The sequence below is a fragment of the Gracilinanus agilis genome, chromosome 4 (genome assembly GCF_016433145.1).
Source record: "Gracilinanus agilis isolate LMUSP501 chromosome 4, AgileGrace, whole genome shotgun sequence".
Classification (NCBI taxonomy): domain Eukaryota; kingdom Metazoa; phylum Chordata; class Mammalia; order Didelphimorphia; family Didelphidae; genus Gracilinanus; species Gracilinanus agilis.
Window position 1 is genome coordinate 148,917,985 of NC_058133.1, and position 18,238 is coordinate 148,936,222.

At 32.5% G+C, this 18,238-nt stretch overlaps 1 protein-coding gene across 1 annotated transcript in view; it reads right to left on the reverse strand.

The window, feature by feature from the left end:
* Positions 1–18,238, reverse strand: part of RYR2 (ryanodine receptor 2) — a 550,493-nt gene that overhangs the window by 162,117 nt on the left and 370,138 nt on the right. Inside the window, exons 67-70 of the mRNA XM_044674985.1 lie at positions 16,785–16,915; positions 15,418–15,738; positions 11,554–11,794; positions 7,985–8,072 (exon numbers count right to left, since the gene is read on the reverse strand). Coding sequence (XP_044530920.1) covers positions 7,985–8,072; positions 11,554–11,794; positions 15,418–15,738; positions 16,785–16,915 — 781 coding nt within the window. The remainder of the gene's footprint in view (positions 1–7,984; positions 8,073–11,553; positions 11,795–15,417; positions 15,739–16,784; positions 16,916–18,238) is intronic.

An 18,238-nucleotide genomic window follows, 5' to 3' on the forward strand; every position in this document is an offset into this window, starting at 1 on the left:
TCTTCTGTTAATCTAAATAACTTGTATTTCTTTAAATATTCATCTATTTCATTTAGATTGTTAGATTTATTTATATACATTTGGCCAAAGTAATTACTAATAATTGCTTTAGTTTTTTCCTCACTGTTTGTGAATTTGTCTTTTTCATTTCTGATACTAATTTGGTTTTCTTCCTTTTTTAAAAAAAATCAATTAACCAATGGTTTATCTATTTTTTAAGAAATAAATCCAGCTCCATGTCTTATTTATTAGTTCAATGATTTTCTTACTTTCAGTTTTTATTTATTTCTCCATTGATTTTCAGGATTTCTAATTTGATGTTTAATTAGGGAATTTTAATTTGTTCTTTTTTTAGCTTTTTTAGTTGCATGATTAATTCACTCATCTTCTCTCTGAATGTTTTATTGATGTAAACATTTAGAAATATAAATATTCCCCTTAATATTGTTTAGTTTTCATCCCACAAATTATGGTGTGTCATCTCTTCATTGTCATTTTCTTCAATGAAATGTTTGATTATTCCATAATTTGTTGACTCACTAATTCTTTAGGATAAGATTATTTAGTATCTAATTAATTTTTGGTCTTCTTCTGCCTCATGTTGAATATAAATTTTATTGCATTATGATTTGAAAAAGATGCATTTAATACTTCTGCTTTTCTATATTTGGTTGTGGTGCTTTGTGCCATATTATATGGTCAGTTTTTGTGAAGGTGCCATGTACTGCTGATAAGATTATCAATTCCCATTCAGTTTTCTCCAGAGCTCTATCACACCAAACTTTTCTAAAGTTTAATTTTCTTCTTTAATTTCTCTCCTGTTTAATTTTTTGTTGGATTTATCTAGTTCTGAGAGGGTAAAGTTGAGATCCTCCACTAGTAAAGTTTTATTCTCTATTTCTTTCTGCAACTCATGTAATTTCTCCATTTGGAATTTGGAAGCTCTGTCATTTGGTGCATAAATGTTTAGTACTGATGTTGGCTTATTATATATGATAACTTTTATCAAGATGTAATTTCCTTATCTCTTTTAATAAATTTAGATCAATTTCTTACTTTTGCTTTATCTGTGATCATGATTGCTACTCTTGCTTTTTTCCCTCTTCACTGAAGCACAATCAATTCTGCTCCAATCCTTTTCTTTTACTCTACATGTGTCAACATGTTTTAAATGTGTTTCTTGTAGATAACATATTGTGGCATTCTGGTTTCTAATACATTCTCCTATCTTCTTCCAATTTATGTGTGAGTTCATCACATTTACATTCACAGTTATAATAACTGGGTGGTTTTCTCTTTATTTTATGTTTATCCTTTTCTCTCTCTCTCCTTTCAGCCTTTCACTACTCGCAGACATTTTGCTTCAGACCTAATTTACCTATCCTAATTTACTATCCCTCTTGTCCATCCCTCACCTTTAATTATTACTTCCCTCCCTCCTACTGCCTTACTTCCCAACTCAATGTGTATGTAAATTCCATTTTGAACTAATTACAATGAAAGTTCATGCTTTGCCCACCAATCCCCATCTTCTCCTCCACTCTTTATTCTTCCATGCCTCTTCATTTAAGATGATTGACACACTTCTGTCTCTCCTTTTTCCTTCTCCTAGTGTGTTCCTCTTTCTCATCCCTTATTAATTTATTTTGGATATCATCCTATCCCATTCAACTTGGTCCCTTCCTTCTATTGCATATGTCTTCTCTCTGTCTTAAAAGAGATAAAGTTCTTAAGTATTAAAGTACTTTTAAGTCTTTGAGTTTTTTTAAGCAACCTAAGTATCTCTAATATCATAGATATATTAATCATCTTAATGAACACTTTTCTATGCAAGAGTGTAATCAGCTTGATTGATTTGTATTTAAGCCCCTAGTTTCCACTTTTCTGTTTACCTTGTAATGTTTTTCAAGTATTGAATTTGAATTTTGAATTTTTTTCAACTCTGGTCTTTTTGTCAGGAATGTCTGGAAGTTCACTATTTAATTAAATGTCACTTTTTCCCACTGTAATATTATGCTCAGCTTTACAGGGTATGTGATTTTTGGTTGTAGTCCTAGTTCCTTTGCCATTGGGAATATTATATTCCATGCCTTCTGATCCTTTTATATAGAAGTTGTTGGGTCCTGTGTACTCATGACTGTGACATCACAATATTTGAATTGTTTCCTTTTGGCTGCTTGTAGTACTTTTTACTTGGCCTAGTAGTTCTGAAGTTTGGTTATGATAGTTTTAGGATGTTATATTTGGTAGCTCTCTTTCAGGTGGTAATTAGTAGACTCCTTCAATTTCTATTTTCCTCTTCTTATTCAGAGATATCAGGACAGTTTTCCCTGATGATGTCTTATAATGTGGTATCCAAACTCTTTTTCTGATCCTAATTTTCAGATGTTCTGACAATTCTTAGATCATTCCTTCTAGATTTATTTTCTAGGTTAGGTCTTTTTCCAGTGAAATTTTCCAGATTTTCCTCTATTTTTTATTCTTTTTATTTTGCTGTAATGTTTCCTAATTTCTTATGAAGTCATTCACTTCCATTTATTTGTCCAGTTCTCATTTTTATGGATTTATTTTCTTTCTTAAGTGTTTGTGTTTTCACCAATTCTTTCTTCAGTTTTCTCTTTTTAATTTTTAAAAACCCTTACCTTCAATCTTGGAGCCGTTGGCTTCAAGGCAGAAAAGTGGTTAGGGCTTGGCAATGGGGGTTAAGTGACTTGCCCAGAGTCACACAGCTGGGAAGTATCTTAGGTCAGATTTGAACCTAGGACCTTCCATCTCTAGGTCTGGCTCTCAATCCACTGAGCTACACAGCTATCCCCTTCAATGTGTTTTTGAGCTTCCTTTTCCACTTGATACAATTTGGTCTTTAGGAAGATGTTTTCTTCAGTTTTTTGTTTGTTTGTTTGTACTTTCATTTGGCCAATTCTAGTTTTTCGGATGTTTTCTTCATTAATTTTTTTCAAACTGATGATTCTCTGTCATTTCTCTTATTTGATTTTTTATCTTCTTTTTAAAGTCTTCGAGAGGTCTTTTGAGGCCTGAAATTCTTTAGCCCTAGGCTTTGAGGTTTCACATATTTCCAGTTTGGCATTATTATCTTCTGAGTTTGCATCCTGATTTCTCTGTCACTAACTCCCTAAGACCATATTTTTCCTTTTGCCTTTTGCTCATCTCGTCAGTTTTCCTTTTTTTCTTTTTCATTACCTTGTCTAAATGTTGAAGTTCTGCTTCACTCCTGGTATAGAGGAAATATTGTTCTGACCCTGAAGAATAGCCTGCTCCAGTGTTTGAGGTGGGTTTAACTGCCATTAGGTCTCACAATATACACTGGGGAAGGGTAGATGACCTCACTGATTTGATGTGGGGGTGGTTTTAGCTGTTTTCCCTAGCTGAATTCTGCTTTGCCTGTTGCCAGATCCCCTGGTGTTTCTGGAGATGGGCTGCTCCTCAATCCTATAGCATTCACCACCTCCCAGGCTGTTCTGACCTGCACCCTCTTCTGGACTAAGCTTGGCAGACTGGACATACCAGTACCCTTCCTGGCCTTACCCAGTAAGCAAGTCTGGCCTACACCCTCTCCTGGTCCACACTAGACAGATTGGTCCTTCTAATTCCCTTCCCAGCTGTGTTGAGTGTTCTGATCCTGTCTGTATCCCTTTTTGGGCTGCTCTGGATGGGTTGGTCCCAATGGTAACCTTTTTACCCTTTGATTGAGCTTGTCCTGTCAGTACCCTTCCCTGCCATGTTGTATGAGCTGGTTCTGTCTATACCTTTTCCTGAGTCATGTGGTCCCTGCTCTGCTTTACTGGTTCCTTAATGTTCTCACCCCATGAACTGGTTTCTTCCTATTTTTATTCATTTTGAGCATATTTTTCTTCTTTTTTTGTGTGTGTGAGTAGATGTTTGTAGATGTTTTGGGCAGGCTGAGTGCTTTTCTTACTCTGCCATCTTAGTTCCTGGAAGCAGAAATCCTCATATTTTTTCAGTTTAATTTTGACTAACATTTATTATCTACTGTGTGCATGTCACTGTTCTGTTTAGAGGTTAGAGTGATTGAGCATGTTAGAAAAATCCCATGGTTATTTGTAAACTTTTTGTGGTTTCTAGTCAGATTTTAGACATTTTATAGTACTTTTGTATTCTCCATCAGAGAAAAGTGAAAGGAAACACAACTCAAGCCTACTGGTTTTCATCTTTGGTAACTCTAATATGTTTGGTGAAGATGAAAGTTGCACCAATTAGCCAAAGAAATTATTTGACTTTCTAGGCATCTCACTACTTTTTGCCATTTCTATTTCTTCATTTTCTAGGCAGATACTGTGAACTGATTTAACATTTCCATTAAGAGATTTTGAGGCACAATACATGTTTTAATTCTTCATTATTATATACCAAAATAAGCTTAAGAGGGATATATGACTTATTGAATAGATCATATAAATAAATTATTGTAGCAAGGAAATAATTACTTTTTGCATATATAGAGGTGGGGAGAATTCATGACTAAATAGGTGGTCACACAAGATAAAAATGGACAATTTTGATCACATAAAATTTTAAGTTATTACATCAACAAAACTAATATGATAAAAATTAGAAGGGAAACAAGTACCCAGGGAAAATAAATCTCCGCAATGTTTCTTTTATAAAAGACTCATTTCCAAGATATATAAAAAGATGATTCTAATGTATAAAACTAAGAACCAGTCTCCAAAAGGCAAATTATCAAAGGACATGAATGGGCCATGCTCAAAGGAGTAACTCCAATCTATCAGTTTTCATGTGAAAAAAATTGCTCTAAATCACTAGAATTTAGAGAAATGCTAATAAAGAAATTTTTATGTTCCTCCTGACACCTAAAACATTGACAAAGATGACAAAAGAAGACTATTATAAATTATGGAAGGGCTATGAGAAAACAGGTAAAATAGCACACTTCTGGTAAAGATATGAGCTGGTCAAGACATTTTGGAAAGCAAATTTAAACTATGCTCATAAAGTTATCAGACTGGATATACCTTTTGACTCAGTCATATCACATCACTATATAGCATTTTATAGCATTCATGAATATTTACAGCAGTTTTTTTGTAGCATTTAAAAGCATTAATAAGCATCTATTGCAGTTTTTCATAATAGTTCAAAACTGGAAATAAAGGAAGTGTCTTCTTTTTTGGCTATTGGCTAAACAAATTGTGGTAATACAAATGCAATAAATATTGTATCATGACAAAATGGACATAGAAAACTAACAAGATCTTTAGGAATTGATGAAGAGTGAAGTGAGCAGAACTATGAGAATGATTCATTTAATAATTACATTTAAAATTTTTTATTTTATTTTTTTACAATTAGAGGTAAAAACAGTTTCCAACATTTTTCAAAGAATAATGAGGCTTTAAATCTTTCCCACACCTTCTTTTCACCTCCCCAATCCTGCCTCTTTGATAGGTAAGCAATTACAGCTAGATATTATAGGTACAATCATATAAAATAATTTTTCCCTATTAATCTTTTTGTGGAAGGAAACTTGAATGAAAATTTTAAAAAAGAAAGTAAAAAAAGTTTACTTTTGGTCTGGATTCAGATTCTCAGTTTTTTTCCCCTCTGGAAGCAAATGGCACTTTTATCATGAGTCTTTTGGACAGTTTTGGATAATTGTAGAGTTGAGAATAGCTAAGTCATTCACAGTTGTTTATTTTAGTTTTCCTTTAACTGTGTACCATGTTCTCCTAGTTTTGCTTATTTCACTCTGCTTCAATTCATATGCCTTTCTGTTTTTTCTGAATTCCTCCTCCTAGTCATTTTTTATACAACAGTATTCCATTACAGTCATATAATATAACTTTCTCATCATCTGCCAATTGATAGGTATCTCTTTATTTTCCAATTCTTTATCCCCCTCAAAAAGATCTACTTTAAATATTTTTGTACATATAGGTTCTATCCCTTTTTGTTTTTTAACTCTCTGGGGTACAAACCTAGTAATAGTATTGTAGGGTCCAGGGATAAGTATAGTTGTGTAGCCCTTTGGGCATAGGTCCAAATTGTTCTCAAGAATGACCAAATTGTTCTCTAGAATGACTGAATCAATTCACACACTCAAAAATCATATTATAAGCAGGTCCCAATTAGTATTAATACTAAATCCTATGAAGTAAGCACATTATAAAAGATATACTGCATATTTCTTTTCTGAGCTAGAACCAAATATCACATTTAAGATAATTATAACTTTAAGCAATACAAATTAGGATATAGTGACTACTTCCTAAGATTTATTATTTGAACTATTAAGGCATTGCTGTAAAGAGAAAACCAACTTTAGAAGACTTCAGAACTTTAATAACTCAAATGATAAATCTTGAGTCCAAAAAAATGAAAAAGAAACACATGACACTTTTTGACAGACATGAGGAACTTAAAATGCTGGGAAAACTGACATTTTAGGATATTGCTATTGTGAAAAATGGACTATGTAGCTATATACTGAAAGCTTTGTTTTTCTCTTTCTTTTTCTTTCTTTTTTCCTTTCTTTCAAAATTTTCTCAGTGGAGTAGGGAGCTACTGGGAGGGACAAAATAATTTCAACTAAAAATAAATCATTTAAATTGAAATATAATAAATTACCAAAATTTCTTTAAAATCACAAAGCATATGTGGTATGAGGAACTATTCATATTTTACACATGGGGAATTATAGAGAAGGACTATATACAAGTAAAAGAGCAGTAAGGTAACTTAAGAGGTTTATGAAGACCAGATTCCAAATGAGGAGAAAAGTGTATTATTTAACTAAACAACATGTTTATATATACTTTACTGATGATGAATAGGACTGAAAAAGTTTATGATAATTTTGTAGATAGATGGTTTGGAAATAAAAGCAAGTAAGAGGCTATAATGTTATCCAAGGGGACAGGGGGATGGGGGTTCTGTGAAGACTATAGGATCCAATATCGTTGTACTTTTAAAGTAATGATCCTTACAGCTTTTTAATTTTTCTATCTTGGACAGGTACTGCAAATGAAAACTGAGTTGTAGTCAAAACAGAATAGGCAAAGCCTAGACTGAATTATATTTGGAAAGGCTTTTAATGATCCAAAACTGTTTTATTATTGCCAAAATCCTTCTCTTTAACATGTAAGTATTCTATTGGTCACACTCTCTGGTTGTAAATCATGGAGTTCCATGTATACAGAAGAATTAAAAATATAAGTAACAAAAAAGGGCAAAAGAATGATACAAAAAAAGCTATAGTTGATTATCTCATTAAATACAAAGATTTTTGCAATTCTTTTGGAAAAAAAAACCTCTAATATGACTTTAATTTATTAAAAACTGTATAGTTACATTTGGTAACAAAGTCAATATGCTTAGAAAACTTATTAAATCTTTTTTCTAGATAGAGTATTAACTGAAAATTATTGAAATATTATTTCACAGTTACCCCTGGAAAATGTAAAGGAGATGTTTAGTGGTCCTTTGCTAAAAATGCAGTAAATAGAATATGGAATATATAGAATAATAAAGGTAAATATTTTAGCAGTAAGACTAAAATATATGGTGCTAGTTATTGCAATAAAAATGTTGCATAGAAATTGGGATGAATCTACAACAAAAAAGGGGGTAGCTGCAATTCTCTATTCAATTTAAATAATACTTGTAGTGCAAATAGATAATTATTTTCTAAAAAACATTTTAAACAGATTAAACTATATTTAAACAGTTCAAATAACTTTCAAAGAGACCCTTCATTTTGTCATAATATCAAATACTAAAATGGAATACACTATGATGATATTTCAAATTTACAAAAGAAAGCCTGCTTCACCATTATAGCAAGAAGGAAAAATTCACTGCTGTTGAAAAAGTTAAGGCAACAAGCTTCTTCTCAGAAAAAGGAATGGGTTTTTTAAAGAAAATAAGCTAAAAGCATTCATTATAGACTTATAAGAAAACTTTCTACCAACATTATCCTACTTACATGAGACTTTGACCAATAGATGAATACTTCAGCCACCATGCGGAATAATTCCTCTGCTTCAGAATTTGGTTCTTTCAGCCACTTTGCTCTAGAATAGGCAATGAAATATGTGATTCCTTAGTTATTTCTTAAAGTTATGGGATTCCCATTTGGGCCAATAGACATCAAAATCAAGTAATGAAGCCTAGGCAAATGTGTTTTAAAATGGAATTCTTAAGTTGACTAATCCTAGTTATTTTTAAGGTTCTGCTCTCTTCCTCAAACCCGGTCTTTAAAAATTTTTTTTTTCATTCAAGCTTATGAATATTTCAAATATTTTCCTTTCAGTTTTACATATCTTCTCTCCTCCCACTATGTCAGTGATTCCCAAAGTGTGCGCTACCGCCCCCTGGTGGGTGCTGCAGCAATCCAGGGAGGCGGTGATGGCCACAAGTACATTTATCTTTCCTATTAATTGCTATTAAAATTTTTAAAAATTAATTTCCAGGGGGCTAAGTAATATTTTTTCTGGAAAGGGGGTAGTAGGCCAAAAAAGTCTGGGAACCACTGCACTATGGAGAAAGCAAGAAATATGATACCCATCACACAAATGAAGAGAAACAACTGCTATGAAAAAATAATTTTTTAAAATTTCAATTTGTACTCAAAGTTGATTAATTATCTTTATGGACATTGATAGTATTTTTCATTAGGAATCCTTTGGAATTATCAAGGATCATTATATTGATCAGAGTAGCTAAGCCTTTCATAGTTGATCATCATTATAACATTACTATTATATATATATATATATATACATATATATGTCATTTCTCCTGGTTTTGCTCACTTCAAACAAGTATGCACAGATTTTTCCTGAAATCATCCTGCTTGTCATTTCTCATAGCATAATAATATTCCAACACAAACAAATACTACAATTTCTTCAGCCATTCCCCAATTTATGGACATCTCCTAAATTTCCAATTCTTTGCCCAAACAAAAAGAGCTGCAGTTAATATTTTTATATGTATGAGTCCTTTTACATTTTTCTTTGATCTCATTGGGATTTATCCCTCATAGTGGTTATTACTATATCAAGGGGTATGCAGTTTCATAGCCCTTTGGGCATAATTCTAAATTGTTCTTCAGAATATTTGTACTAGTTCACAATTCCACCAATTGTGCATTAGTGTCTTTTTTTTTTCCCACTTCCTTTCTAGCTTTAGTCATTTTCCTTTTTAGTCATGTTTCCCAATCTGATTGATGTGAGGGAATACCTCAGAGATTTTTTTAAAATTTGCAATTCTCTAATTGTTATTGATCTAGAGGAGTGATGGGCAGGCAAACTATGGCCCATGGCCAGATGAGCCCCCTGAAATATTCTATCCAGCTGCAGGAACATTATTCCTAATCTGATGAATACAATGAATATGATACAATACAATGGAATTTTGAGTTGCCTTAGAAACAGATTGACAGATGAGCATTTTCTTTCCTTTGGCCCCCTCTTAAAAAGTTTGCCCATCACTGACCTAGACCATTTTATAAAAATGATTATGGATAGCTTTGACTTTCTGTTCTAAAAACTGCTTTTTATATCCTTTGACCATTTATCATCTGGGGATTAGCTCTTATTTTTATATATTTGGTTTAGTTCCTTATATTTTTGAGAAATGTAACCCTTAACAGAGAAAACTGCCAAATATTTTCCCCCTAGTTTCTTGACTAACTTCTAATTTTGACTGCATTGTTTTTTTGGTGCAAAAATCTTTAAATTTAACTTAATCAGAATTATCCAATTTGCCTCCCAGGATCCTCTCCAACTCTTGTTTGGTCATAAATTCTTCTCTTATCCATAGATTGACAAGTTATTTTTTTCCACATTCCTCTAATTTACTTATAATATTACACTTTATGTCTAAATCATGGACCCATTTTGAACTTAAATATTTGGTATGAAATCTTGGTTTATGCCTAATATCTGCCAGATTACTTTCTAGTTTTCCTAGAAGTTTTTGTCAAATATTAAGTTCTTGCTTTAATAGGTAAAATCTTTGGGTTTATCAAATGTTAGATTACCATTATTGTTTATTACTGTGTACTGTTTACTTAATCTATTTCACTGATCCACCACTCTATTTCTTCACCTTTACTAGACTCTTCTGATGATGGCCACTTTGTAATAGAGTTTGATATCTGACACTACTAAGTTACCTTTCATCACTTTTTTCATTGATTCTCTTGATATTCCTTTTTAACCCTTATATAAGGGTTAAAAAAAAAAGACTACACAGTATTGATTCCAAGATGAAAGATAAGGGTTTGTTTTTTTGTTTTTTTTAAAAAAAGAAAAAGAAAGAAAAGTTGACTATCATGTAGTTGTCAGTGTATTGTATTTTTAAACCCTTACCAATACTGTGTATTGGCTCCAAAGCAGAAGAGTACTAAGGGTAGGCAATGGGGGTCAAGTGACTTGCTCAGGGTCATACAGCTGGGAAGTGTCTGAGGCCTGATTTGAACCTAGGACCTCCTGTCTCTAGGTCTGGCTCTCAATCCACTGAGCTACCCAGCTGTCCTGTCTCTTGTTATTCTTGACCTTTTTTTCCTTTAGAGAAATATTATTATTTTTCTAAGCTCCATAAAATAATTCCTTGGTAGTTTAATTAGCATGACACTGAAAAAGTAAATTAACTTATGCAGTATTGCCATTTTTATTATATTGTTTTGGTCTCTCCAGGAGCAATTTCATATTTCATCAATTGTTTAGATCTATCTTTATTAGTGTGTAGTGTTTTATGATTTTGTGTTCACATAATTTCAATGTGTGTAGACTCACAAGTATTTTATATTGTCTGCAGTAACTTAAAATGAAATTTCCCTATCTCTTCCTGCTGTAGCTATTTTTTATGATATGTAGGAATTCTGATTTTTTTAAATATCCTTCAATTCTGCTAAAGTTAATTGTTTCAACTAGTTTTTTAGTCAATTTTCTAGGGTTCTCTAAACATACAATCATGTCATCTGCAAAAAGTGACAGTTATGTTTCATTGTTGCCAATCCTTATTTCTTTGTATCTCATTGCTAGCTAGAATTTCTAGCACAATGTTGAATAACAATGGTGGGACATCTTTGCTTCTCCCTTGATCTAATTAGAAAGTCTTACATTATCCTCATGACAAATAGTACTTGCTTTTGGTTTCAGATGGATCTATTTGTTTTAAGAATGGTTCCATTCATTCCTATATTTTACTGTATTTTTTAAAAATAGGAATGGATGCTGTATTGTCAAAAAAATTGTTAAATACCTATCACTTTTTGCAGATGGCAGGATGGTATGCTTAGAGAACTCTAGAAAATTGTTTATTCTCATGATTTTCAATCACTTAGCTTTTGTGAAGAAGCATACTGGTGGAGATTTTAAAAATGTGACTATTTTAAATGTATTGTAAAATTCAACTATTCCTGCCAACATAATCACAAAAGTAGTCTCATTTTTACACATGAAATAATAGGTCAAGTCAGAAGGGATATTCATGTCTAAATCATTTTGGAAATGAATTTTTAAATTAATCACTTAAAAAACCTACCTGTTGAAGTCCACAAATCTAATTAACAAAGGATAGAAGGCATAAAGATCTCGGGCCAGGGTGGTGAATTCATCTAAAATGAGAAGTTCAGCCTCGGACATGTCACCTCTGGCCTCAGCTTTGAGGTGATCTTCATCAGATACTACTATAGCTGCTTTATTCTTGAGTTTTTCCATTAATGGTAAGAAATGTGACTTCAATAGTTGTGACTTCACTTTGTTTATTATAGGCTGGGAAAACACTGTTTCAAAACAGATATTTAGCATTTTGATCTATATCTACATAAATAAGCATACATACATAAACATATATACATACACATGAACAGATTCACATAACCCCCCTAATAACATGATACCATCCTTTTAGTGTTTTTTTATTTTTGAAAGATGAGCACCTAACTCAGAATTTAGAGAGAAACAACATTTTCATTCACTGTGATAATACAACTTAATATTCCATTTCATGTCTCCTTGCCTTTGTATACGTTGTCCACAACCATTAGAATGAACTCCTTCCTCCACCTTTAATTCTTCTCCCTGGCTTATTTCAAAGTTCAGTTCAGGTGCTATCTCATATTCAAAGACATTAAGACTCCACTAGTTAATTCCCCTTCTTTCTCAAATTACTTCAATTTCCATGTGGTAACACACTAGTTAAATGAAAACTATTTGAGGGCAACTAGCTCATTTTTGTTTGTTTTGCTTTGGTTTTGTTTCTTTGTGTTTCATATCTTTGGAACCTTGATCCATGTGAGTGAAGTGAATCAAGAGAAAGTTAACAAATGTCAGGAAGAAATATATTTAATCCCTGCCTCTGACCCCTACTGTCTATGTGATTCTGGACAAATGCCTCAGCTTCTCAGGGCACAGAGCACTACTTACTTTGGTAGTGGAGTTAACTAATAATATGAAATCCCAGGATCTCCAATGACTGAGAAGACAATTTATGCATAATAGTCACTTAAGAAACATTTGTTGGATTTAATTGAATTTTTTTCTCAGCTTTGGACCACTAGAATATGATGAAAATTGAAAGAAATACATAAAAGTAAAAGAATATAGCTAATGTAGGATATTAATTTTAAGGGAAGCAAAAGAGAAATTCATCTCCTCACTTCCTAAATCTAGATATATAAGAATTTTTATGGAATGTGAGGATGTTTTTTATTCCCAAAGGAGAATGGCGATGATAGGACTATCCAACTAAAATATAGCATTAAATCACAGTTTTTAAAGCTGACTGAATTTTAAAATTTGGGCTCCTTTAAAATTATATTTATTAAATCATAATGTAAAACAACTTAACTTTATACATATACAAATATTTTAAAGGAAAATATGATGTCTTATCACACCATGATCCTGATGAACAATTTTTCAAAACTTTGAGAAAAATCTTTTTAAAAAAAGGTTTCACATGCCACCTGGAACTTCAAATTTAACATTATCAAGGAAGAATGCTTCTATAATTTTGCAAAGGCCACTAGAAAGAAATAACAAAAAAAAGCTAAGAAATGGTCTCAGTGGTATTTTTTTGTATTTTTAAAAATAATCTTTCTTCCCAGAGTAATATTAATAAAAAGCTTTTAATAATAAATATCAAATATAATTAAATAAATCAATGTATATAATAAATAAAATTAATAAATTACTATCTATAAATAGGACTACCTCCAAAAGTGCCATATAATTTTCCTCCTTCAATTCCATTGCAAGCATCTCCAAATCCAAGACTTCTAACATGCACATCAGATCCTTTTTCTAAAATTACTTCCTGGGCTTGGTACAAAATTTCTTACACTACCATGAAAATCTCCAAACCGAAGTTGACTTCTCTTTAAATCTTACAATTTTTAATTTCTTGTTTTTCTTGTCTAAACAGTTTTTTCTTCTGCACTATCGTCACTGTTAGAGTGGTGTTTTGAAATGTAATTTCATCCATAGAGTATGATCAGCAAATATAACAAAACTACCCCCCCATCTCTACATCTTTCTTTTTTTAATCAGACCATCTGTTTTTATTTCAGTAGTATCAATTTAAATATATCTTCAAAAGTAATATGTAAGGTAATATTACTCAGTATTTTTTTTTTATTTCACCAATGATTTCTTCACAGCAACATCAGCACAGGTTTTCCAGACTCCTCTTTAGACATTGCTATTTTAGGCTGAACCACTCTTTCATCAACCATATGAGTTTTTACAGACATAGCTGCTTCCACTTCAGTCATATATGGAAATACTACAAAACCAAACACCTTCAGTCTTTCACTTGTTGGAAACCTCCATTACTTTTTGCAGTTTCTCAAACCTTCTTTTCTTGCTTTCAAGATTAGGCCTCCCCTCCAATGAACAATTTATGGAACTATTCCTTTTCTCTCTCTATGATGGAATCAGTGGCCTCAGCCCAACTACCCAGTGCTGCACAAAATGAGAGATCAGAGCAGAGTCCAATATGGACATGAAAGCAAGCCTAAGTTGCAGATTGGAGAGAAGGAAAAGGAGGAGGAAGCATGGATTATGGCTGAGATGATTTGACTATTAAAAAAAACAAACTGATCACCATCACTCACTATAACTATAGACTGATATAATGCAGTAAAAGTAGAAAACTAGGTTGTCAAATCAATGGATCATGGTTCTATCAGTTTGGAAATAACTATTTAAGCTTTTGGAAATTTGTTTAATTAGGAATAAAAATAAATATTCATTAAGTTACCAAAATATTAACTAAGATTAAACGTGAGAAATTTCTTGGTTCCCCAAGAAAATCAATAGAATACTTTATTATTATTATTATGGTAATTTCTGAAAATAAACTAAGTGGTAACTAAAAGAAGTAAAATAAGTTTCACTAGTCAATAACAAAACACTATAAAAAGAAAAGGGGGCAGCTGAGTGGCTCAGTGGATTGAGAGCCAGGCCTAGAGACTGGAGGTCCTAGGTTCAAGTCCAGCCTCGGACACTTCCAGCTGTGTGAACTTGGGCAAGTCACTTGACCCCTACAGCCCACCCTTACCACTCCTGGGCCAAGGACGGTCCCTAGCCCGGATGAAAAAGGAGGAGGGTTGGGCGTGGGGCTAGCAACCCCACCCTGTAAAAACCACATCTGCTAAAGAAACTGCAACCTAAAGTAGGGGCAGCTGGGCTAGCTCAGTGGATTGAGAGCCAGGCCTAGAGACGAAAGGTCCTAGGTTCAAGTCCAGGCTCAGACACTTCCCAGCTGGGTGACCCTGAGCGACTGTGTGTCCCATTGCCTACTGGTTGTGGCCCTATCCTCCTAGAATGGAGTCCCAGGATAAAAAAAAATAAAAAAATAAAAAATAAATAAAAAGAAAAATCTTGAGTCTCCATTAGTAATATGGAAAAAAGCATGTAGTTTTTTTCCTATTCAAAAAGCTAAAAGTCAAAATGCTTTAAAAAAAAATCCTTACCATCTGACCTAGTAACAACTCTAAGACAGAAGAGCAAGGGATAGGCAAAAATGGTTAAAAGCCCTGTCAAGGACTGCACATCTAGGAAGTGTCTGAGGCCAAATTTGAACCCAGGTGCTCTGGACTCCAGGCTTATTGCTCTAGACCAGGGGTCGGCAACGTATGGCTCTCAAGCCATATCTGGCTCTTTTGAGGGCCAGATATGGCTCTTTCTGCAGGAGCCATAAAGTCAATTGTTTTTCAGGCACTGTTATAGGAATGCACACTGTGAGCACTGTAAAGCTCTCATGAAATTACATTTTTAAAAATGTGGCGTTTATGGCTCTCACAGCCAAAAAGGTTGCCAACCCCTGCTCTAGACACTGTGCTATTTAGCTGCTCTATCAAAATACTTTTTTTTAAATGTCAATACTCTTTCAGAGTCTTACCTGCCAACCTCTTCATCCAAGCTCCTTCATCAATACCCAGATTATTATATATGATTTTCAATATATTCCCTAGAAGTGTATTCATATGCTCTGAGTTGAGGGCTGTACAGCATGTATCTGCCTTCTCGGGATTGTTTTCAGGTCCATGTTCCCACCACCGGGACATATAGCTACAAAGCATGGGCAATATAACTTCCATGACATGTGGCATTTGTGTATAACGAATTCCAGACTCTGCAAGTTCCACGATTTCATCCATTAGCTTCTCCAAAGATGGTATATTCGGACAAACCTCTTCCACACTAGTTGGCAAATTGAGAGCTAGACAAAAACATTTTTAAAAGTGTTTTAAAAAAAGAAATATAGGCAGCATATATAGTCTTTGGATTTCCATTATTTTAGTCCTTATTTGCATAGTGAACTACCTGATGTTATGAATTATGGGCCTTTCCTTTTCTCTCCCCTCTGTATCATGAATTTAGCATATACTTCTTATTAAAGGGTTTACAAAAATATGTAAGGAGAATATAATAAAAATTTCAAGGTAACATTTACAAATTACATTAAGCTTCCAGGTTAATTGTATGTTCAAAAGTAATATAACAAAAGCTTAAGTCAAGAAGGAATATTAAAGTAGATAAGAAAGATGATATTTTACTCTTATTCTTCAATATAAAACAGATATTACATAAACATTATTTGCTTGGGAGATTCTATGACTTGGCCAGAGGGTGACATGCCCCAAAAGTATAAAAGCCAGAACTTACACCCAGGCCTTCCTGCTCTCAAGGTCAGTTCTCTATCCACTAAAATACACTAAAAGTAGCCAGCATAAACAAGTAAAAGGTGAATGTGGACATTTAAAAGTAGTTATATAGATCCACAAACAAGAGGAATACCACATTTGAGGACTTAAAATTAGATTAAATTATTTAGAAAAGAATCAAAAAAGGAAAAAAAGTCTTTACGAATGAAAGAAATAAAATGAAGCCATGAAAACATTGTAATTCAATAGTTCTAGTAACATATACAATCAATCAAAAAATCCATAAGTATTAATTAAATACCTAATATGTGACAGACAATATGTATGTAAAGAATGAAATAATGTCTACTCTGAAGGAGTTTATATCCTAGCAGGGAAGACAAACACATACAAGTACATGTACAATGAACATAAAAATAATAATTACAAATAAATACATATGTGTATACAAATATATATAAATAAAGAGTTAACAATGAAAGTGATTTATGTGAACAAATTTAAAAAGGAAAAATGAGGTAAAATTCAAATGTAGAAAAGATGAAATAATTTATATTAAATTAATTCAATATCTCAAAATAAAGTGCTTTAATTTTTTTACCTGTTCTTTCTCTCGTAGACTTCGTGTTATAGATTGAATAAGTATTATGTTTGTTCAGATGAGTTTCCAAAAAAGCCACAGGAAAAGCACCAGCAAATGCAGCCAAGCATTCTCCTAATGCAGATCGCTGCCTATAAGTACAATATATAGATATATGTTTAAAAAATAATATATATGAGTGTATACGTATAGCTATAATTACTATACTTATCTATATATAGTATATAGTTAACCTTATTTTGTTTAGATGAAATATTCAAAAGCATTTTACTGACATTTATTAATCACCCACAATATGCCAACTACTATGTTAAAGGATTTACAAATATCTCATTTAATCTGTATGAAACCTTGTGAATGAAGTAGGTACTATTATGTCCATTTTACTGTTGAGGAATCTAAGACAGGTTAAGTGATTTGCCAAGTTACATAGCTAATAAGCACCTAAGGTGTATTTGAATTCAAAGTTTCTTAACTCTAGCTCCAGCCCTTTATCCATTGTACCACCTAGTTGCCTCAGTAGTACAGAAATATTTTTTATTGCCATTGGCAAAAAAATGCATATATTTAAGATGATAAAAACCCTAGGATGGAAAAGAGATATAGTAAGTATACTGCTTAGTTGAAGTCCTTTTAAGTTCAGATCTTTGTATCTTTATGAAATATCCTATTAAGAAAGACTTGTCACATAAAGGATGAATTGGGGGAAAACCTTGGAAGAGAAAACTAATATCTTTTTAATAACCTGTCATAATTCAGTAATAATGTGATCCAGTACTAAAAAACAAATAATTCTGTTAACATTGAAATTATCAATAAAAAGTTTTTTAATGACTATATATATATATATATATATATATATATATTTATATTTCATGGAGAAGCAGTTCTGATTTGTCAAGAACTGGTAAGATAACTGGAAAGCCGAGAAGTTAAGGTGAGATATTTTACACCATATACTATAATAAGTTCAAAATCAATATACAACCTGAAAATTAAAAACTACACAATAAAATAACTAAAGAACCAAACTACCTATCTTTCACAGGTCTAGAAAGACTTCTTAAACAAACCAGGGTTAAAAGTAATCACAAAAGATAAAATAGAGAATTTCACTTTTATGACTTTGAACAGCAATCGCACAAAAAAAACTACTTATACTTTACCTGTTTCTAATATTTCTTTTACATGTGAGGTCATGCAAAACATATTTCTATATTAGCCCTGTTGCAAAAGAAAACACATACCAAAATATAAAACAAACAAGAAAAGTAAAGGAAGTTTAAAAAGTATTCTTCAATCCATATTTGGACTCCATCAGGTCTTTCTCTGGAAGTGGAGAGCATTTCATCACAAGTCTTCTGGAATTGTCTTCAATCACTATATTGCTGAGAATAACTGAATCTTTCATAGTTGATCATTGTGCAATACTGCTGTTACTGCACACAATATTC